The sequence below is a fragment of the Tyto alba genome, unplaced genomic scaffold (genome assembly GCF_018691265.1).
Source record: "Tyto alba isolate M040663 unplaced genomic scaffold, T.alba_DEE_v4.0 Super-Scaffold_10, whole genome shotgun sequence".
Lineage (NCBI taxonomy): Eukaryota > Metazoa > Chordata > Aves > Strigiformes > Tytonidae > Tyto > Tyto alba.
Window position 1 is genome coordinate 7,997,042 of NW_024881262.1, and position 23,156 is coordinate 8,020,197.

Sequence of the window (23,156 nt, forward strand, 5' to 3'; positions counted from 1 at the left end):
CTCACTGCTTGCTCTCTGTTGTATTTTCCTAAGAGTCTTTTACTTTTGTGCAATATGAAATTGGTGGCACAAATATTGTGAAGTGCTGAAGGGTGAAGATGGCACAAATATGGACAGTACATACAAATAGTAACAAGGGTGAAGTCAAACTGATTAAAGAACTTTAGTATAAAGACTGTTTTTCCAGATTGCACATTATTGCTGAGTAGAGAAACCTCCACTGCATGTTACTTCAGAAACAAACAAACAAAAACATTCTAGAGGTATTTGTGTAGTATTTACCAGGTTAAGGGCAGAGAGATGTTCTCTTACAAATGTTGGGATATATTCAGTAGGCAAGAAAAATCTATTCAGATATGGAATGTGAGCATATTATGGAATTATTAATTACATAATTTGAGTTTCCTAACTGGTAATTTAACTGTTTCTAAAATAATAGTCAAGAAAACAAGACTCTCTGTTGTGGATACAGCATTGTCCTGGCCTAGTAAAGTAAATTGTTTGTTGTATGTACCAGGGAACTATTTCCAGTTTTAAGACAGTGTGTAGTAAAATTCAGGGGTTTTTTGAATGACAGCAAAATAGATCTCTAAAGTATGTCTTGGTATTTATTCTGTTTTACATTAAATCACCAGAAGTGCTGTGGGATTTTCTTCATGATTTAAAATGCATTGGTTGAAAGTTGGCATATAAATTGAAGGTATGCTATAAGACGGTACACAAGGGATGGCAAATTTAGTACCTTTAGAAGGTGAAGCATTCTGTTCCCTTAATTAGTTGAGGAAGGATAAGTTAGAAAAATGAGTCTAGTAAATCAGTAGTAAATTTTAGTGCAAGTGTACATCATAAATAAACAACAGTAAGCCAGGTTTGGGGGTTTCAGTTGTTTGGTTTTTTTTTTTTTTTTTTTTTCCTGCATGTTCGATCCCCATTTAATCGATTCATAAATCAATTAATTACTGTCACAAGACCTGAGGACAGCAGGAAATTGGGTTCAAATTAAAAAGAAAAGGAGGCAATTTGTTTTAAGATTGAAAGTTGAATGTTCAATCGAAGTTTAATCAGAAGTGACCCATTATTTGAAAAGTGGAACATCAATGTCTTTCTAATTTCACAGAATGCTTCATTAAATGACTATTGAAAAGATCAGGTTAACTGATCATTCCAAAAGCAAGGTGAGACAAAGTGGGGTTTTGGAAACACACTTCCAAATACGTCATGCTTGTTCATTTTTCTTCTGAAGAGCTCATAGAGAAACCAAATCGTTACAGTGGGAATTCAAGGATTATTGATGTGGTCTTTTCTAGATTGTACAGATCGTATGATAAAAACACAGCTTCATAGCAGATGAACAAATGTTCGTAATCCATTTGGATAGCTATGTACCCAAAGAACAATTTACAAGAGGCAATAAGCAACAAGGAGAAAATTTTCAAAGACATGACTGGAAGTTGGGCCTCTTAAATTTCAGAGTGTCTCACAGTGGAACTGTAGCTCTAACTCCTACTGTGGGTGAAAATCATAAAGGAATTATATAGTTGGGTTTAGTGCTCTTTGGATTATTATTTTGGATTCTTAGTGTGTCTTTACTAGAAATTTGTTTGAAAATTGCTGTTTAAAAAACTCCAACACTCACTTGTTATCGTAAGGTTGCTGAAAGAATGAATGAGGAGTCTGATTCGGTTTCTTGCTGCTGGAAAGTGTTGCTCTTACTGTAAAATGCTGAGAGATACTTTTGAAACATTTAGACTCATCTCTCTGCCATGTGCTCCCTGGGATAAAGAGTGGGCTTCTGTTACTTGGAAAGTTCATGCAGCCTTCTCCGATGAGCATTGTGCTTGAAAGATAATAAAAGGCAATAGAAACAGAATACGTTTGCCTTTGTGGTAGTTCTTTATGGAGTTGTCTGGAAAAAAAAAAAAAAAAAAAAAAAAAAGAGGAACAACAGTTTTAAACATTTCCCTTTATAAGTGCAGAGCAAGATATTTCAAATGTCAGCACATTATTTTATATAGTATTCTTGGATCAACTAATTGCAAGTATATACATACAGAAAAATCAATCTTATCTATAAGTATGTACAGATATATAAAATTGTAGTAATTTCTTTTATTTCATGTGCACTCCATAGGAAAATTTTTGCTTTCTGGACAGAAAGCTTAACTGTGCAAAAATACTCAAGCCTGCTTAAAGCAGTGATTCTGTGTGAATCCTGTTCAAGATCTTAGCAAGCAGAGTCTTGGTTCTATCATGCGGAGAATTACTTGCCACATGTGACGACAAAATGTGTTTTGATTTATTTGCTGAGTGTTGCTTACCTATGTTGTGTTCCTTTAAAAGGCAGAAGCTGAGGCAGTCACAAAGCCTACTTGTTTACCTTGCCCAGCTGCTGTGGTCTTGAGTAGGTTGGAACCCTTTGGAAGGAGGTTTGATTGCTCAGTGGCTTTCAGAGAAGGAATGTGTGTTTTTTATTATGCTGTACTTTTACTTTTTAACAAAGGCCATTATCCTGCATTCAGTTCTCATAAAACCTAGTTTTAAAGAAAAATAAAGTATGTCTTTTCAGGTATGTATAGATACCAGTCTGATCCACATTAGAGCTCTAGCTGGCTCAGGGTTCAGTCACACCACTTACTGGTGTAATTCAAACGCAACTTAGTATTTTGCTCCATTTAAGTTGTGTAAGAAAAGCAAAGACCGTCTGCTCCATGAAGGCACCCAAATTAAGTGAATGGGTAGGAACGCATAATTTCAGTGTTTGTATCTCTCACCATTGAATGCGAGATGTGTGTAGGATGACTAGAATCCTAACCTGTGCTCCTCAGGTGTGTGTCTAGAGTAAGATGGGATAAAAGCCAGTTAAGTGATGTTTCCCTGCTTTACAGGCATCTGATCCATCAAGTTTTAGATCCTGGAGAAAGACTATTTGTCTAGGTGGAGTAATAATCTGATATTGTATAGCAAATCTAATTCAGTAATCATTCCCTTCACTGACTCTCAGTAAGGTACTCAAGAATGAATATAAATAATGTAATTATTTTTATGTTATTGATTGCAATTATGTGAATGATGATGAACAGCAGTATCACCACTGTAGCAGAATGACAGTGTTCCTCAACCTTCCCCCAGTCATGATGACATGGCTCCGTAAACTAGTGCGCAAACTTAAAACAAAGATGAATAGATGTTATGAATTAATCTTGAAGTATTTATTTTATCTTTATAATAAATGACTTTGTGCATCTTCTGCCTCAGTTCTAAAAAAAAAAAAAAGTTTTCTGAAGGGAAGAATGACTATATTTATTATTCTGATACTTCTGTAACAAATTATACAACACATAGATGCATCACTGAACATAAAAATTTATATGAGTCAGTGCTAATTAAATATATATTTTTTTTTAAGAAAGTGGTGGAAGCTTACTAGCAGAAATAATCTTCTAGAAATGTATGGAAATACTGATAGAATATTTGATCATCATTATTTTGAAGAAAAAATTGACAAGCAAGCTTACCATCAATTTTACATACCTTTTTGAGACATACCTTTCACTGATTTTTCTTGAACATGTCTATGTCACACTGTTCAAAGAAGCTTAATTTAGCTGTGAATATACTAGCTCAGGAGGTAGATTGAGCATCTGTAGGGAACTACACCTAAGTTGAGTAGTTTTTCATATTGGCATATCACACCACTGATATGATTATAATGCATTTGTGTCTCACACTTGTTCGAGGGGAGAGCTAACAGTGCTGTGCGCAATTAAGAGCTAGCTCTTGGACCCACTGCATTGTGTAGTACAAACATCATTCCGAGTCAGCAGGCATATATCAGATACCAGCATTTTATCCCCCAGGGGTACATGAGTAAGATACTTTATATTGTTTGTTTCAAGGAAGAGGGTAGGGGGTTTTGTCTGCTTGTTTTTAACTTATTTTGTTTGAATTGAAGTTAACAGCTCTTTTAGCTAAGGTACTATTTTTCTTCAGTCTTTGTATGTCGTAGAACCCAGCATGTGAAAGAGGAAAGCTCAGTCACATAATACGAGGTTGTACCAGCCAGAACGAAGCATCTAAATTGTTTGTCTGTCTCATTTGCGCACTTCCTGATGTTTAAAACAATAAACCCCACAAAGTGTTTTTATCAAATGAACAAGTAGCAGGCTGCCAATCTCACAAATCAATCCTGTTAAAGCTCAGATCAGTTTTAATATTTTTTAACCAAAGCTTTATTTGACCGCTGCTCAGCATGCAATCTCTGAATGCAAGTAACTTTATGGCTGTTGAAGAATGTTTTGGGCACCATTACCAGGTTTAATGTTAAATTAAACATTACCAGGTTTCGCTTCTGTGAGTACAAAGTGTGAGTCTTTTTTGGGGTAGAAGGACAGAAGCTATTGAAGATCAGTATATAACAAGAGGAGGAAACGGAAGAAATGTTAGTCTAGCAAATATGGGAAGCTGGTATTTGAAAAGGGCATGCTTCCAGAACACTGTCAATACTGCCCTACAGTCTGGGAAATAATCTAAACTAGAAAAATTATTAATCATGGGCTTCTGTGAATTTTATTTGGAATTCAGTCTGAAAAGACTCTAGACATTTTTCAAGATTATTTTAATAGAGATGTAATCATAGTATAATCTCATGATGACTTAGCATTTCTGAGACAGGGATATTGTCAGCTTCTTATTGCTGCTAGTACTACTTTATACATAAATTCATAGAACATAAAAATTGCGCTCAGAGTTGGGGTACTCTCATTGGGGCCTATGTAAAGCTGCAGAACTCCCATATATAAAAAGTTACGATTGTGAATCTGGCAAAATATATTCAATTAATCAGTCACACTCCTCTGTTTAACCTTTCTTAATGGATACATTTTCTTATATTCTTATTGCTGTCCTTCTCCAGAAAAAAAACAAAACAAAAAAAAAAAAAAACCAAAAAAAAACCAGTGGCATTAAAAGACACATGCAAAATGTTACTTCTAAGACTAACCTAGCTTAATCTGGAACTGGATACTTCCCTAGAGATTCTGCCAGGGCTGTCAAACAAAGGACAAGACTAGTTTCCTAGCCCTCAGATGCAGAGATGTGCTACAAGGAAGTATGTTACTGAGAGGCTTGTAGTCCCTCTGCAGTCCCTGATTGATCCCTCTGGTAAGCTTATATGTGATTCTGCATGGCACACAGTGCGTTGTACACTAAATACAAAATACAATAAAGGACCTTAGGATATTCTAGCTAAACACAATAATATATTTAGGTGCTGGATCCAAAATTAAAGTCAAAGCCCAGAATGAGATTCATGGACAAGGAAAGATTTTGGCCGTCAAAAAGGAGATACAAAATATTATGATGCTGAACTTAGTTGACTAGAGCAGAGGGCTCTAGAGAAGAGGGCTTGAAGTGAAGTTTTGTTCTGCTTCAGGATGTAGGTAAATGCAGTGGGTGCATCTCTGGTTATTTGTGCATCTGATTTTACGTAGAAGAGTATGTTTAAAAGAACTGCTCATAGCTGGTACAATTTAGAATGACACATTATTCATGAACTGTCACATCCTCCTGCTGATCTCTGAAATAACTTTGGCCATAGTTTCTGTGCTTTTGTACTGAGCTCATTGCTGTTGGTGAACAGTGGGTGTATTCACACTATGCTTGCCAAATCAAGCATCTCAGTCCATCAAGGTGCACCTCTACACCTATTTTTATACCAGATGAGACTTGATGGGAAAGAGGTTCTTAGCTTTTCCAAGAGGGGCAGTTCAGGTCATCCCTAAAGAGGAAAACTAGAGGGGATCCACCAAAGCAAGGATAATTTTAGGATGTATGTCTTGGCAGTTATAGGGATGTAGAGAAAGATTTTTCTTTTTTGGTTAGTTTCTGGTTTATTATACCAGATTCAGGAACATAGATTTAAAATAATTCCTGTTTTAGGCATCTGTACACCTTTGAGGCTTGGTTTGCTTTTTTTTCTATACTGTTTTGGTTTTCTTCAGTCCACACATGGGTATCAGTTTGTTGTTTCTTTCTGACAGCAAGTATGCAACCTAACTTCTTGTTTTCTTGAAGTACAAGAGGTGAACGTCTTGTAAAAATAATATATTAGGATTGCCTGGTGTTAAAAAGAGTGGTCAACCTGAAGGATATAATTCTAGGGAATTGACCAAAACCCCATATTATGTAGATAGCATTACTGTATACAGAAGTAGAATGGTTGCAGAAGATAAAAGTATATTCTTGGATTATTGTGTTTACATTTCTTCTGAAGACTAAATCATAACATACTTAATAAAATGTCTGAATGCTGCCTAGCTCAGAATGAAATCTGTGTGGATATTTTTTCTCCCTCTAGGCAAAATTTGTAGCTACTTTGGGAAGCATAATTACAAAGACAACTGCCATACCAAAAATAAAGTCGTAAGACTTAGGGGTTTTTGCCTCTTTCAGGGACTTGGAATCAGTTAATTAGATCAGTGAAGTAAGTTTAATAATTGACAGAACTTAAGAACAATTTGAAGGGGTTTTCAATCTCTGAATGAAATCCAATAAACATTTGAAGGAGAAAATCAATGTGGAATCCTAAAAGGCTTCTTATTTCTTTCTCACAGAATTCTAGCTTTGTCTCTGAAGCTTTTTTTCCTGTACATGCAACAAAAACTGAAGAGCTGGATCCCTCCTTCATCCTGCACGAAACCATTGCAAAGGTAACAGAAGAGATCTCATTTATAAGTACTTTCCTTCACATGGCTAAATTTGAATTTGTTAGTAATTTTGAAAGATAATATTTTTCCCTGTGAATATTTTGAATATAGTTTAAAGTAGTGGATTTTTTTTCATTGAGATTCACCTTTGGAACATTCCTTACTGTTACATTGGTCAGCTTGTGTGATCAAAACACTTCTATGTGCAAATGCTTAATTTTATGTGATTCAATTGTGTTTTGCATGGTTCACGTTGAACTTATTTGCTTGAGCCCCACTAGATGGCAGGAAGTAGCAAGTTTGTTGCTGTCAATTTTGTCAGGGAAGAGAAGAAGGTTCTCTGAGGGCACCTTCACAGAGACTTGGTTTCACAACCTGTCAGAGTGATGCTCATATGGGAGGAAGGGGTGGCCATCCCATGATTCTGGAGAGTGCTCTACAGACAGAACACTTCCAAAGTTAACGTCTTCTGACTCCCCTCTTGTTGCTCCAATATAATACTCTGTCTATGTTATCTATTAATACAGTCAAAACTGCTCTGTGAAGTGCACTTCCTTCAGTTTGTCCACTCAGCAAGTTCTATTTTACACAGGCATCATACAAATGAGTCGAACTTAATGGATTCGTATACTTCTTGTAATTGTATTTCTTATAAACCAGAGCTTTGTAGACCTCACAAACAGATTTCTTTGTTTATTCAAAGCTACTTCTTTTGGAAAAGCAGCTGCTGTTGAAACATTTCTTTTGGCAGCAACAAAAATAAATTCACAAAGATCAGCAATGTGCAGATTTAGCATGTAGACGGATCAGCATCTTTGGCAAAACAGACAGTGACTGATCTTGGGGTTTTTAGGGGGGGGGGATTGTTTGTTTGTTTGCTTGGGTTTCTTTTTTAAATAAACAAGCACATATTCCTAGACATGGTTTTGAAGCTTGGCAGACTCTGACAGCTAAGGAACAATCACAAGACAAGAGTCTTCTCTGAAGCCCTTTTAATGGAATTGATGGGTAATAAGCCATCCTTGATGCCAAAGTGACTGAAAAGGTTAACCAAATTTCCTCCCAAAGACTGAGGGAAGTAGATATGTGATTATTTACTGCATAATTAATTTGTGATTTACTAATTAGTGTGTGATGAGCCATGTGTAATCTGAATAATCTGTATTTTATTATTTGTTCTATAATGTTGACTAACACAGAAAAATATTTATTAGATAGTTGACTTGAAGCATTTTGATCCTCTTTAAATCATTACAAATTAATTTAAATAGGTTCATTGAGCATTACAATTTTCTTTCATAAAACTTGATGAAGATTGCACTAGGATATGACTATATTTCCATTTTGCTTTTCAGACTGTAGCCCAGGATGCTTTTATAAAAATGAATAGTATATACAGCAGTGGAGGGAGATCTTCAGCTGGTAATTATGTCATCTTTAGCTTAGTTTAATTGGCCTTAAAGTAGTTTCTGAATAGCTTGGAGAGCAAAAGTTTTCTAAATTTCATCTATGGTTTACTCTTTTTTTTATTGTTAGATAATGGAGTTGTTAACTCTTCGTTCCTTCCACTGCCCCCCACAAACTTTTTCTCAGAGTAACTAAATCCAGGCATTGTCTTTTCCCTTTTCCTGAAAGATAGGCTTTCCTTCATCCTAGTATTTGTCATCTGTTCTAATTTGAAAGCATGGTCTTTGGGTGAATGTCCAGAAATGTATGCAGTATTTTATATAAGGCCTTAATATGGCTTTGTGTGGTAACATTTATCCAGCTTCATACCTGAGGTGACGTCGTATCAGCTTTTCCTTGACAAGATCTTTCAGTTCTACATTTGATTCTAGTGGCTGCATGTTAGTGCAGACAAGCTGCTGCATATGTAGTCTGAATTCTAAACAGTCATCTTATTTTAGAAATTTTCTTTTTTAAACTGACACTGGTTTCCATGTTTTGAGCAACCTAGAAGGTTGCTGGGGCTTTGGTGGTGGATTTGCCTATCTCCTTTACTGAAACTCTAAGTATGTTCTCTCTGTACTGCACACATACCGATTCTCTGTGTGAGCCCTTTAAGGGGGAGAAGCTTAATGAAGTTTTATTTATTTGAAAAGAAAAAACATGTATCAGCTTTAACAAAAACATCTATAATTACTGAAAGAAAAGAAATGCGAGTCACATGGAGACACAAATCTTTTGAACAGTACCTATTCCACATTATTGCAGTGTTGATCTGCTATCCATGGTCAGTGTATGACTGCTAGCAGAATTCTATGTATTATACTGTGCACATTAATGATACATAATGCTTGCTGCTTTGTCAAATTTTGTTTCTAGTAAAAAGTAGATTATTAAAAATATTTTTCTGCATTTATCGGTTACTATATATGCTTGATGGTTGTCTTTGAACTAGTATAGTTAAAAACAAACTGCAGGTTCCTGTAGTGACCAGCTGAGACCTGATCTGAATGACACTGCATCTATTGGAACATGCACGGTAACTGGTATTTTTGAGACACAGTTGGTATATATTTCTTGAAGCTATACTTACTTTATCATATCAAATTGAGGTTTGGAAACAAAATGTTGAATTCAATGCAAGAAGGCATACTGGTGCTTATTGTAAAAAGAATATTTACTTTACTAAATCAAGATTATTCATTCAGACCTGGCAGTGAAAATGTTACAGAGTTGAGACATCTTGAGAAAAATTGAAATACCTGAAAAAAGCAGATGTTAAGAAGTAATATCTATTACCAGATTTCTTGTGTATTGATGCTTTTATGGTGAAGGAGGGTTTGATCTGGTTTGGGTCTTTTTTTATGTCAAGAGTATTAGATATGGACAAGTCAATTTATCCAAGCTGACTCATTTCAGAAAAAGTTTATGTTACTTCTTGGTTGACGTATAGCCTCCAGAGTAGAAATAGCCTCTCTAGACAAGAACAAAACTCCATTTGGTACAAAAGTCTAACACTGATAGTAACAGGTAGTAGATTCTTGGGAAATAAATATGTAAGATCAGGGAATTGTAGCACGATGCTTTCTCTGGTATACTTTCCCACTTACTATCAATTGACAGTTCAATATTTCTTAGGCTCATAATCACACCTCTATACCAGTTTCCAGCTCTGTTACATGTGTAGTTAGCTATGCCCTTTTTAAATTCATTTGTATTTGGACTTCAATAACAACCCATAGCAACATTTCCCACAATTTAATCCCCCCCTCCTCACTTCGAACTTGCTGCTTGTTTCTCTCATTAGGGTTCTTATGCCTTTGATATGAGAAATAATAAACAAACATGGTTTATTTACTTTTCAATACCATTTGCTTTCCTTTCTAAACTATGTTGTGTCTGAGTGTAGTAATGAGTTTGAGCTGCTCTCATAGGTAACTTTTTCCTGCCTGATAATACATTACCTCCGTACTTATGCAGTTCTATGGCATCTCTCTCGCTTTAAGGTAATTAGAACTGTGTACATATTCAACAGGTTGAATCACTGTGTGTATAGGTTCTCTATGATCATTCTTTCACTAATCCTTCCTCAATAATCTTCAACATTTTATTGGTATTTTAGACTTCTATTACCTATTCATGATGAATATCTCTTTCTTCAGTCATATGAACTGACACATACATCCTGATGTCTGTGTATACTTATAGCTTGTTTTCTCCCACGTGTATCAATTCATATTCTTTGACAATGAGCCTTCCCTTTTTTAGCCCAGTGCTCAAATATTGTGGGATACATGTCAAGAAGGACACAAAGAATGAGTATTTTTCAGTCTTGGTAGAAGAGGTGTGTTTAGTGTTCAATTTGATGAAACTCATTTGCCGCTGCACATCACTCGCAGTGTGCCTTGCTTGTACAGCCACTGAAGCTGGTGGAAAAGGTTATGCTAGTTTTGGCAGGAAATTGAGGCCCTGTATGAACGGCTTTGATACTAAGTAATAATGGAAAAATTTCAATGTAAAATTTTACATGAGGTTCAGTGTAAGAACAAATAATCAGCTAATTGTGGCTTGTGCTCTCTGAGGACAGTAGTTGCCATTATTTCATGAACACTTTGAAAAGGAGGAGACTGCCGAATGTGGCAGGTAAAATGAATGAGAAATGTGAAGCTATTAAGGAGATAAATCTGTAATCTGAGTGCTTAGAAGATATAATTTGTCAGAACACTTGTCAGATCAATTTATCTTAGATTTTGGCACTTTAAAGGTGGATTTAGGGTAGATTGCTGCAAGGCCCAGCCTGGTCTGAAAGATTCAGAGAAGAGAAATATGTAGCCTTCCTAGTGGTGAAGAACCAAGACATTCATTACAGCGGCGTGTTGCAGCGCAAAATTTAGTGGTATCCTAAGTGAAATTTGCAGACCCTGTAATTTCAAGTGTGTTTTATAATACATATATCAAGTATTAAAATGGAGAAATATGTGTCTGTGTGGCAGAGAATGGATTTTCCCATCAGACCAGAAGAAGTCAGGTGAAACTCTATTGTTATCAAATGCATACTTAGAAAAGCATGTGCTATTTTTCAATAAGTTTCATCAATGTTATTCAGCACAGTGTTTCATGGTAACTAGTCGATTTGAGTTATTAACAACTTTGAAAACTACTTTTCTGTTATGAGGTATGCTCACTAGAGTAGCCTAATAAGACTTAGATTATGTAGTTCTAAAAGCTTTAATGGCAGTCCCCCAACAGGGAATGCCACTGGAGGCACTTACCCAGTATTAGCCACAGAATAATAATAATATTTTATTGATTTTTACTTTGGCAGGCACCAAAGTGTTGAAAGGTATGCCAGAAGTGACATAATTGGTTTTATGATGAGTTATGGGTGCTGACAGATAACTCTTGAGAAAATTATTAGTGATCCCGATTATGCTACCTTTCAATTATGGAGCTGCATAAAGTAAAACTAACTACTGTAATGCAGTTAACTTCTAAACATTAAATAAAACAGCAATAGGGAGGACTGTTTCCATTTCTAGGGGAAATAAGAGGGTTTTGTGTAACATACAGTAGTATTTCCTTTTTTTTTTCTTTTTTTTTTTTTTTTTGAATATAAACACTTCCAAGAAGATGACAGGCAGATTCTTTTTCTTGAAGCAAATGGAATGAAAAGTACTGGACTGAAGGACTTTTGGCAAATGAAATTCACATTTTGATCACAGATAAAGTACAGCACAGGAATGTTGATTTGAGGAATTCTCCAATAGGATCACACTGTTCTGTTCCTTTGAAGCGTGGGAGGGATATATATTCACATTGATCTGTGGTCTAGTCCCATTAATTCTCTAATATAAGCATAGGGAATACCCATTCATCTTGACAATGCAGTGATATCCATAACTTTGGTATTTCCTTTCCCTGTAATCTCCCTAAAAATCAAAATCTGTGGTTTGGTGCGTGCTACTTCAGCTAAATGTGTTCATCTTCCTGCATGGCATCTGTGAATGAGCTCTTCTTTTGTATGCTTTTGAACTGCAAAAACTGAAAGTAATTATGGAAATACATATACATATATATATATATATATATATATATATATATATATATATATATATATAAATATATGAGATTGCCATAAATTATTGAAATAGTAAATTTATAAAGTAATTAAATCCGTAAAGTAATACAACATATCTAAATTAACATGAAGGTGTCAAACCCTTACAATCCCAAAGACTGGGAGTTCGGATTTTGGATCAGTAGAATAATACTGTGAAGAACAGTATTAACGCTGTTTGCTGCCAGAATTCAATATCAAAACAAAGTCGCATTGTAGTCAACCAGCTTGAAATTTCTTTGCATTTCATTGAAACATCTGTTGTAGTTTTGGCAGGGATACAATCCCCGTAATATCAAATGGAAACACTTTCACAAACCATGTACAGCACATCTATGTTGAAAAGTTTTACCAGAAACATTTCTGCCAGCATATTATTACTGGCATAGCTGTTTCAGCACAGTACATTCATATTCCTGTGTTGTTCCCACAACAACATGCCCTTTTCAGTATCAGATGGTTCTTGAAAAAGTTGTGTGTGGCATTGTGTTTAGGCATCCCAGTGGCCTCTGCATCAAGGCAGCCGTATATCTGGATGTCCGCTGATATATCTTCTGTTTTCATTTTAAAATTTCCTCTGTGTAGAACTAGAGGATTTGGCAGAAATGTTTCAGATTTCCAAGCAGCAGAGACACAATATGACTCCAGTCAGACTTATAGCACTTAAAATCTCAAAGTGTTTGTATGGCACATGCAGACCGAGTCTGAAATATTCAGAAAACAAAAGTGTGATGCACCCAAGTATATTGCATATCCAAGCTAAGCCCAGAAACCCCTTTATCCTTGCAAGGCCCAGGCAGATGTATGACAGCCTTTCCCTGCATCACTGTGTGGTGTGCTAACTGGAAATTTTTTCTATGTGCTGTAATTTCCATCATGAAAATTTGACACTTCAGAGTGTCAATTTGCACAGGTAATTCCTCCAGTTAACTTTCATCAGTGATGTATTCCTTTTGATGTAATTTTTTAAATTCTTGTCTTCAATTATGTATGCCAGACTTCCACATAATTTCTCAGTCTCTTCATCATCATACGTCCAAAAACATGAGTTCTGCACAGACCAACAAAAATATTATCTTTTTAAAGACCAATTCTGTTTTGATTTTTACTTTTAAAACAAATTATCCAAACCTCCAGCCAACAAATAGGAATATGAACTAGGGGTAGGTGACAGAGATGCTGAATGAAGCTAGCATAACAGTAGCACAGTTCTCAGTGTATGAAGTGAGGACAAAGCTGGGGGACCTGCTCAGTATCCATATTTGAGACAATCTGCTGTCGATACTGAATCTTTAGATGTGGACTTTGACCTTGTTTTGAAGATATCAGAATTGCCTGTAGTATCTTTTGGATGCTTCATCATACGTAAAAGCACACGTATTTTTTTTTTTGCCTGATATATTGCAAGATGACTTGGGACACCTCTTAATTTTTTTGTTTGTCCTCCCACATCTGGCAGCAGTGGTGTTTCAGCACCTCTCATCTGCCCTAAGGTGATGTAGCAGCATAGGTGCAGCGTAATGTGCCAATTACCAGATAGTCTCTCCGTAACTTAAATGACTTGCTTTGCTTTACTGATCAGCCTTTCGTATACTGGTTCTGAGCATCTTACTGTTATCTACAGTTTAACGGTATTTGAGATGTGCAAAGCAGAACTATATTGTCTGTGGTGACTTACTGAGTTTGTACAAACTTGTCCAAATTTTGTCTGCAAAGCAGCACAGGCATATTTCACAGAAATGGTTTGATTTAGCATATATTCTCTTAAGCACACAAGTGAGAGTTTTTGTTTTACCTTTAGCCTTCTTGCATGAAAGAACATATAATCCAGTTCAAGCAGAGGGTAAATACAAACCTGCTGAAAACTCGCTTCTAACAATGTGTATTTTATTTTGTAGCTATTGTCAGCAGCAATAAAAACAAGAGCAAATCTGGTGGTATAAACCGGCACAGTAACTTTAGGGATGCTGTATGAATTGTGGTGAAAAGGGAAGTAACAGCATTAAAAGAAAAGAAAAAAAAAAAAAAAAAAAAAAAAGCTGTCTGGGGACTTTCTCAGCATTAGATATGAAAGAGGTGACTTTGCTGCTAAAGACATGAGGTATTCTGACAGACAGTCATACTGTGTTTGGCCAGAGAGTATATTCTCTGTCTGCTCTAGCCTAGTTAGGGTGGATATGCTTGGAATTTTTTGGTAGTTCTTTGTTCCTAAAAGCAAATAGCCTCAAGGATTCTTGCACTTTATAGTTGAACTCTGATGGATAAAGACTAGGTAATAAAAATAAGCTGAAATTGCAGAACCCCTGGTAAAAGTTTGATTACCAGCTGCACTGTCAACACAACTTCACTTGGTTCTGGCATGTATTATAAAACAATCCCTTTTCCCCTACCCCCCTGAAATTTTCCATGTCTTCCCTGCTAATAACTCCTTCAAAATGGAAGCGTTACAGGACAGAACTAACTCCATTTCCTTCTGTGCCATTTATTTGTGAAGTTGTGAAAAGATGTCAAGACTTGAGTATTCCAAGACTGTTTCTGGACTTCTTTTTGAGTGGCTGGATTTTCATGTTTTCAGCTTAGAGAACTCTGACAACTATGAAAGTATCAACCAGGAAACTGTGTCTCCAATAAACAAGAGAAAATGAATGAACAAGAAAACATGACCATCATTAGTAGCTTGGTTTGTGTAGAAAATATTCCCATGGACTGTCTGTGTACAGTCCTGACTGTGCCATTCTCTGTCAGGAGTGAATTAATTCTATATTCTTTAAATCTTTTTGATATTGCAGCAATACTATAAGTTCTTTTTAAAAAAAGTTAGCATTGGCTTCTGTTGGAATGTTTCTGAACCAGATTGCTGTTTAGAACCACACAGTTCCTGAATTTCTCTTCTAGACCTGTATTTTACTCAGTTGCTCTCAAGATTTTTCTGCCAACTGTCAGTGAAAATGGAAAAAATCATTGCATCATTTTTGAAGTGAGAGTTGCAATTTAAGTAAGCAAATATATGTCAACTCCATCTGATCCAATCAAAACACAGGATAAACATATAAGTTCATACATAATGTATCATTTTAAATCCTATCATAGAAACCCAAGATTGTTGTTGTTTGTACATCTTATGGAAGACATTTTTTATTCCAAATTGCAACAGTCTGACTAAGCAAAATAAGATAAAGTAGGAATGAGAGGAAGCTTTGTTTAATCCCCATTTTAAATATGAGAAAATATACATGAGAAAATGAAATACCATGGGTCAAAAATGGTACTTACCATAACTGAGCAACTATTTCATCTCCTCCCCTGCATTCAGCATTAACTTGCAGAACCTGGTGATTTGTCTGACATTGTTAGACAAAGCCTGGGGCATATTTCAAAGCTGAAGCTAGATTTCTGAAGTTGGAATTTAGCACATACTTGGAATTTGCTGGAATTTCATCTACCGGCTGTGACCAAATGGACATTTTTCTACTATGTACTGAAGTCATGAGAGTGCCTATGTTAGTGGGACTTACCTGGCTTGAAAAGAAGTTACATTGTCTACAGCAATGCCTTCATTTACAGTGCCTTATTTTGATTATGTTGAGATTTGTAATCTGACTACATCTCTGGCTGGTTCTTGAGTGCTGCATTGGTGACAGATTCTCAGCAAAGATCTTCATGAGAGATGACTTTTTTTATGTTTGTTCCTTTTTTTCTTCTGGTTGATGATCATGACTGTACAAAGAAGCCACTGCATATTTATTGCACAAGTCAAATGATTGTTTCCAGTAGTGGCTTTGTACTGTGTGATGAGAAAGCTTATTTAATATCCATTGCCTTTATTTTGAAAACATAAGTTTGTTATGAGGGATATTGAATAATTGGATATATGCATGCATTTTTAAAAGAAATGTTAACACGTATGTTTATAGAATCATAGAATCATTTGATTTATATTCAACCACTGAAATCCAACAACTGAAAAAACAAATCTGAAGCTTGCTACTCTAGTAGCAAGAAATACGCCTGGGGTTATTTGAATTTCCCCCTATGTTTCCCGCTATCCTTTTCTTCGCACAGTTAGTTACTCAATTTGTTGGAGTACAATTTTATTATCTTATTTGTTCTTTAGCGTGAGTACTACCATAGGGATTTGTTATTGGTCAACAAATACTTCGTCTGCCAAAAGTTCAGTTTTTATTCTTGCCATACATGTACTGAATTTGGTGGCCATGCAAGGAAGGTGAGTTTTTCTTTAAACAAGACACTAACATTCCAGAGGGATAGTTCCTTTGGGTACTCTAAAAGTATTGTCTGTTGTATTAGCTCTTTTCTGTCTTCAGATCTTTTGACAAAGATGTAAAAGACAATCCTTTCCCCAGAGCATGTCTCTTAAAACACTAAGCTTCTACAAACAATAATGTAATAATGAGTCTTTTTTATTTATTTATTTTTATTTTTAATTTAACATAATCCAATTTGCATGTGAGTGAATATGTGAGTGAATATGAGAAACTTAAGTGGAACTTAAGTATGTGATTGAGTGCTTTTTAACAAGAGCTAGAAATAGCTTCTTAAGTACTATGAATGAATGAATTGTTTTTTCAAACAACTTGCAGAAATACCTGGGGAAATACAGCTGTTAAGACGTATGTTTATTTGTTCATTTTGTTTTTCAGACCATACTTATTACTTCCTTTGGTGTACAGTTGTACAATGTATTACTGTATTACTGACTTTTTTGTCTTTTATTCCATGACATAACTGCAAACACATTTGAGCTTTACAGATGCTGAAGTTCCCTTCATGAGCTCAGTTCTGAATTCAAAACCAGATTTTCAAGGGTTCGGATTCCCTTGGAGGCTCAGCCAAATTCATAGTGTTTTAAATCTTGTCTTTAAATTTCAACACCTATTTTAGCATCAAACTGATAGTTGAACTCTACTGGAACCATCCTCTTGGTGCTGAGCATTTCTTGGGATTGTGACCATCCAACACGGGTAATATAAGACCAAAAATAAATGTCTAAACAGTGGATAAGAAGAAATGTGTGTCCTGGAAAAAAGCTCCTAAGAATCAACCTGTGATGCTCTCAGTTGGGAGGGATGCCTGCAGGAACATAAGAGTAAAAATTAAGGACAAACATGTCTGAATAAAAACTTTACTCTTTTCTTGGACATTGTAGCCTGAACAAGGGCTATTTACTAGAGTAGTCTTTTTAGAATGTGGAGTTCTAGCTGCTGCACAGCACAGACCCTCAAGAATTACCTTTGTTCCACATCAGCAGTGTTTAATGTAAAAAAACCTTACACATTGTGGAATCTGGGAGTGGCGTGACACTTATCACACTAATTAGTAGGATACAAATAGATGCTCCTCTTTTTTCATTATTCTGTTTCCAGAATCGGTGAAATTTGGATTCTTTACTGCATCTTCACTGTTAGGGAAGTATGATACATACATTTAGAATGGCCTGTAGCCTGGACACACTATAGTAGACTGTTGGGTAATGGAAGTTGCAGATTTGAGTTCTTCAAGCCATGGAAGGAAAGAAACTGTTCCAAAGGTTATAAAATCTTGAATATACAGAGGAAGGTGATTCTGTAAATCCTTCTAAATACAGGTCAGGTTGAGTGTAGAGTTTCTATTAAAAGGTCTTGTTAAATTTTTGTAAGCTTAGCCCTTAATTCCTGGTCAAGAGCCAAAATAAACATCTGGAACTTGAGATTTCAATATGTTGCACAATGAAATTCTCTACTTGCATTTTGCAGTTGGTGTGGCAGTAATAAGAGTGACTGGACCTGTTTCAAAAGCCCTGCTCTTTGGTTGCCTTCATTGCAGATGTGCTGTGAAAATCTGATTCCAGTGGCAGATGATCTTTATTTGAAATTCTTTTTCTGAATTGTTTTATAACTCTGATTGTATATGAGAAAACTGATGTACTCTCCGTGATAAAAATCTTAAAGATGCTTTTGTAACACACTTGAGTGTATGAAACTGTAGTTTACTCTTTTCCTTTGTTTTTCTTTTGTTCTATCTCCTAATATGTTGATGTGCAGGTGTTAAATCAGATATAACTGAAAAAGTACAGTTATATGTTTTCTAATAGGTCTCCTAAAATGAAGAATAGCAAAACCGGCATGAATGAAGATTGTATTTTCAAATTCAATTGGACAGTGCAAAGAACTTTTGTATAGAAGTTATGAGACAAAACTAGTAAATACTTAAATTTATGATGAGTCAAAAAAAAGAAGCTAAATGTATTACAGAGTCACAGGAAAAACATCTTGTTTATTGATCTGTTTTTATTACGAGCATAGTCAATAATTAAAAAATATTGCCAGTTTGCTGAGACACTAGCATTAAAACAGCTAAGATTAGACCAATTAGTATTAGACTAGGAATAGATAATTAACCTTAAACTAGAATTATAAAATTAGTAGAAGTGTCTTTCAGAGAATTGTGGACTGAAATCAGAAACAGTGGGAATGGTTAAACTGTTTCTTCTTATTTCAGTAGGTACAAGGGAAGATATCATCTTGGAATAATAGAGAGTTTGGCTTTATGATTTCTTCAGCACCTCTCAGAGGAGAAATGTTCCGGTGAACAGTAATTACGAGTAGGGAATACTGTCTCCCTGTTTCACTTCTGTGAATCTGGAACCAGATCTTAGTTCAGTTGTGTTATAGGAGTAGTTAATTCTCTGGACCAGACAATAAGTGATAACTGTGCTGAAAGAGATTCTGCTACACATGTAGTGTAGGAAAACAAACCCCACCTTTGCAAGTGCATTCCTACTGAAGAAAGGTCACTGCTTAGTGACTGAACAGGGCTTTTTGGCTGCCCAAGTCACATGGTAGATAAGAGTATTCCCGCTTGAATAACAAGAAGTGGCAGAGGCAGATGAGCTTGGACTTCTACTGGTCAGTTTTGCCTTCAAGGCTTACAACTTCAAATATGATCCTTTTAATTTCCACTTGAGTCCAACAGAATAGTTTCAAGCCCATGTGTTACCATAATGCACATGGGATTTAGTCAACCAACAGGCGTGCTCATCCCATCCACCAGCAGATCCCTGGGCTGGGGGCTGGGTATTATCTGTAGCAAACTAACCATAAAACCAAAGCAATAGAAAAGATGTATTTTCCTACAGTGGAAATTATATTTCTATTTCATAAGCAGTGATCATATACTAGCTATGAAGCTATTTTTTATTTTAATACCTTCTTGTAAAACTAATGGCTAGGAGTTTCATAAATTGCAGCCTAATTCCAGCCATGCATATATAATATTGATTTTCAAAGATACAGCATGTGTATTATCTATTGAAATAATTTTAGTTCAAAATTTAAACTAATATTACAAAGTACAGCATTTGGACCTAAAAATGTTTTAAGAAAAGAGTCCAGTAAGCAATAAATGAAAAGCAACATTTCAGAAGAATACAAATTCTTCTGGAATGATGGAGTAGTATATCCTAGTATGCTGCATCCTTTTCTTCATCTAAAACTAATATAATTATGTAGAAATAAAGATACAGTTTTATTGATAACGTTATTTTGAAGAAATTTGTCCTGAACAATACTTCCTTTGAAGAATCATTAAAGAAAAAAGTAGTGTTTTCTTCTAGTTTCATGATAATTCTTCAATCTCAGAGAATTCTTGTCTGAAAGCATAGCTCATTTATTTTATTATTTAGATATATCAGTACTAGGTGTACGTGGTTAATACATGAGTATATTCTGAGATAATTGTAAAGTTTTACTTAATCTGGTTAAAATTATTACAGATAGGCAATAAAATAATCTCTGTTTTGCTGGCATCAGATGTGATCCATCAACATCTATGTGGTTACTTCTTTAGAAGAATGAAACTGTGAAGGGAAAACATTTACTTTCTTGTGACAAAACAGTGCTAATTCTTAGATGGCCAAATAAATAGCAATACTTTTCCATCTGACTACTGTGGATGATGTTAAAACTACTTTGAATTTCATGGTAAAGGTTTTTTCTGATCAAATTTAATGTAAAGTTTGTTATTATCTTTTGTTAATAACTTATAATACCCTCCTCTCATTCTGATGGGGACAGGAACATGCGGGTTTTATTATTTGGGTAATGAAACTGACAGATGTGTAGACTCATATTGTCACAATTCATCAATATATATCATAGTCAAAGACAGTAATTTGCCCAAAGATTGTGACATTTCCTGCTGTTTATCCCAAACTTGCTTAGACAGGGAGAACAGCATAACTAATCCATCAAAATTCATGAAAGCTCACTGGAATTTCAGAGCATCCAATAAAAAAGTGGGCTGTGCAATCAAGGTAAGATGAAAATTGACATGTACTAAGCATGATGCAAGTCAGCATTGTCAGAAATTAATGCTGTTTTCAAACATGTAATTAAAGTAAGTATGAAAATAGTTGAATACAAACTGATTTTCATCTTTTTAGAGTGAATGTGACACCTTGGTATACTAAAACATGCTCCATTTCTGATCAACAGCATTTTATCAGCATGTCATTTTTGATTTGGAGTTGAGGCAACCTTACAGATTTCACTTCAACTTGGAAAAGTGTTCAAAAGTTCTGATAACTAGATAACTCAGGGGAAAAATTTGAACAGTGACTCTCAGCGGAATAGCCTTTCTTTATTGATTACTAGCCCAAACTTCCTGTAAAAAACGCAACTGAAAAAATAACTGCTATAAGGGATTGTTACTTTGTTTTCGTTGGGTTTGTTTTTTTAAATAAGCTTTTGAGTGCTTTTTTTAAAGCGCTTAGATGGCAAAATCATGCCTCTACTGGCTCAATTGAGCTATATATACACACACACTCTTCACAAAATCCAAATACTTTGAAAGAAAAGAGAGATGTTACTAGGGATCGTCTAATCAGTGATATTTTCTATACTTTTAAAAGATACTTTAAACTAACACAATATTTTTTTTTTTTTAATACTCAAATCCACAAAATCTCAGCTTTCTAGTTCAACATACTTACAGTTGTACAGTATACAAATTGGCAGACTTTTTATCACAACTTTCCAAACTATCTAAGACAATAAAAAAAACAAACAAAAATTTACTGGTTTCTGCTCAAATTAGCTTACTGTTTCAGTAATTCATGATTCTAGTGGGGCTTATTGTTTATTTTTTAAAAAAATTGTATTTCCTCTGTAAGATGTTTCCTTGATATATCGTTTTGAAGAATCTAATTTTAAATAACATCATTATATCTATCAAGGTGTCATCCAGTGTCAATCACTCAGATTTTGTTTAAAAGTCCTGATTAGTGCCCTCTGTCAGATAAATGAACCTGAAGTAAACGAATGAGCCCAGATCTAATTTCCATTATAGTACTAGTTCAGTGTACTTCTGTGGAGTTCACTCTGGCTTCAACCAGTATAAGAGCCAATGGTCTACATGAAGTGTGCACATAAACAAAAATGTTGGTCAGAATTTTAGCTGCTGAGAAAGTGAGCCCATAAATGCAGATGCACTCTCAGAATTTCAGGTGCAAAGTGAGAGGCAACAGCTGCAAATATAATTCATTATATTTCAAAATAAAATGTGTAGTTTTGTTCTGCTTTGTGAATATAAGACCTATTTGGGAATCAAATTATAAACCATGCTCTGCAGCCCATCAGTAATCATCCAGTACTATGCCACGTTGATGTTGCTGCGCTTGAGAGGGGAAATCAGTCCCAAAGCTTAAAAGGAAGCAGAGGAGCACTCTGAAGACAAAAGTCTAAATACTTATATTTATGCAACTGAAAAACTTGATTAGTCTCAGTGGAATAAATGCTCTGCTACAGAAGTTTTAGGAATCAAAAAAAAAGCAAAATTGCTCAAATCAACATAAAAAGTTAAAGTTTCTTTTTCTCTTCTTTATTTTCATTTCAGGTATGGAGAACATTCCTTTGTATGAGCAGAGCTTGTGGCTCAGCAGGCTATGACCTTTCATTTTTTTATTTTGTTCTGTGATGAGAGGATTTGACAAATGCTCTTCTTAATAGAAAATCCATATGTAATATATGGAATTATATAAATATAATTAAAGTAAAACTTAATTTATGTACGTACTTAAGGAAAGATGTAGTAACCTTAAAGCTTTTGCACATCTTGTTTTTAATATACTTTATTTTCCTTACTGTGGAAGAACGCTATTGGAATCTTAGTTTTCAGTTAAACTTTTTTCCTATATTTAGAAGTATCTCAGGAAAAGTAAAGAATTCTTAAAATAGCAAGAAATGCTTTATTCCCTCTGTCTTTGATGAATCACTTCTGATTTACTACCTTCTCCCCTTCTGTCACCTATATTCCATCAAACTCTGAGCTGAATGTCAAGTTTTTAGCACTTGCTATTGGAATTGGATTTTCAAAAGACTTTGAAACTAGCACAATAATTGAGATCATCAGAACGATCTGTCAGTTGAACGTTGCTGACTTCATAGTTTCACAGTTCCCCTAAGCCAATCACAATGCTACCACGGAGTGAGCAGGATTAAATTCAATCTGACTGAAAAGTAAGCATTTGGTTTTGTTGTTGGTTTTGCTGTAGGGTTTTTTTTTGTTTTCAGCTCTCAGATCTGATTTGCCATGCAAGCTTTAGTGACCATGTGAGGATGACAGTGAGAAGTGCATGCAGAGAGTAGCATAGAAGCAGTTATTTCAGCAACAGTGAAATTTTTGATAGTCTTTGAAATTTGAACAGAAAGGGTGTTAAAATTTGCCCAAGGAAGATTAGTTCTTTACATACGCTATTGCAAGTTGGTTCTTAGATCTGCATAAAATACATGCCTTAAATTTGAAAAGCCCTTTCCATGTATGTTTGTTGTTATTTCAGTAGAATTGGAGAAGCATCATGGCTAAACCTGACAAATAATAACAAAGTCTTACTT

At 35.1% G+C, this 23,156-nt stretch overlaps 1 protein-coding gene across 1 annotated transcript in view; it reads left to right on the forward strand.

Annotated features, from left to right (window-relative positions):
• NAALADL2 (N-acetylated alpha-linked acidic dipeptidase like 2) overlaps window positions 1-23,156 on the forward strand; it is a 406,653-nt gene that overhangs the window by 332,923 nt on the left and 50,574 nt on the right. Inside the window, exon 11 of the mRNA XM_033006356.1 lies at window positions 6,612-6,707. Coding sequence (XP_032862247.1) covers window positions 6,612-6,707 — 96 coding nt within the window. The remainder of the gene's footprint in view (window positions 1-6,611; window positions 6,708-23,156) is intronic.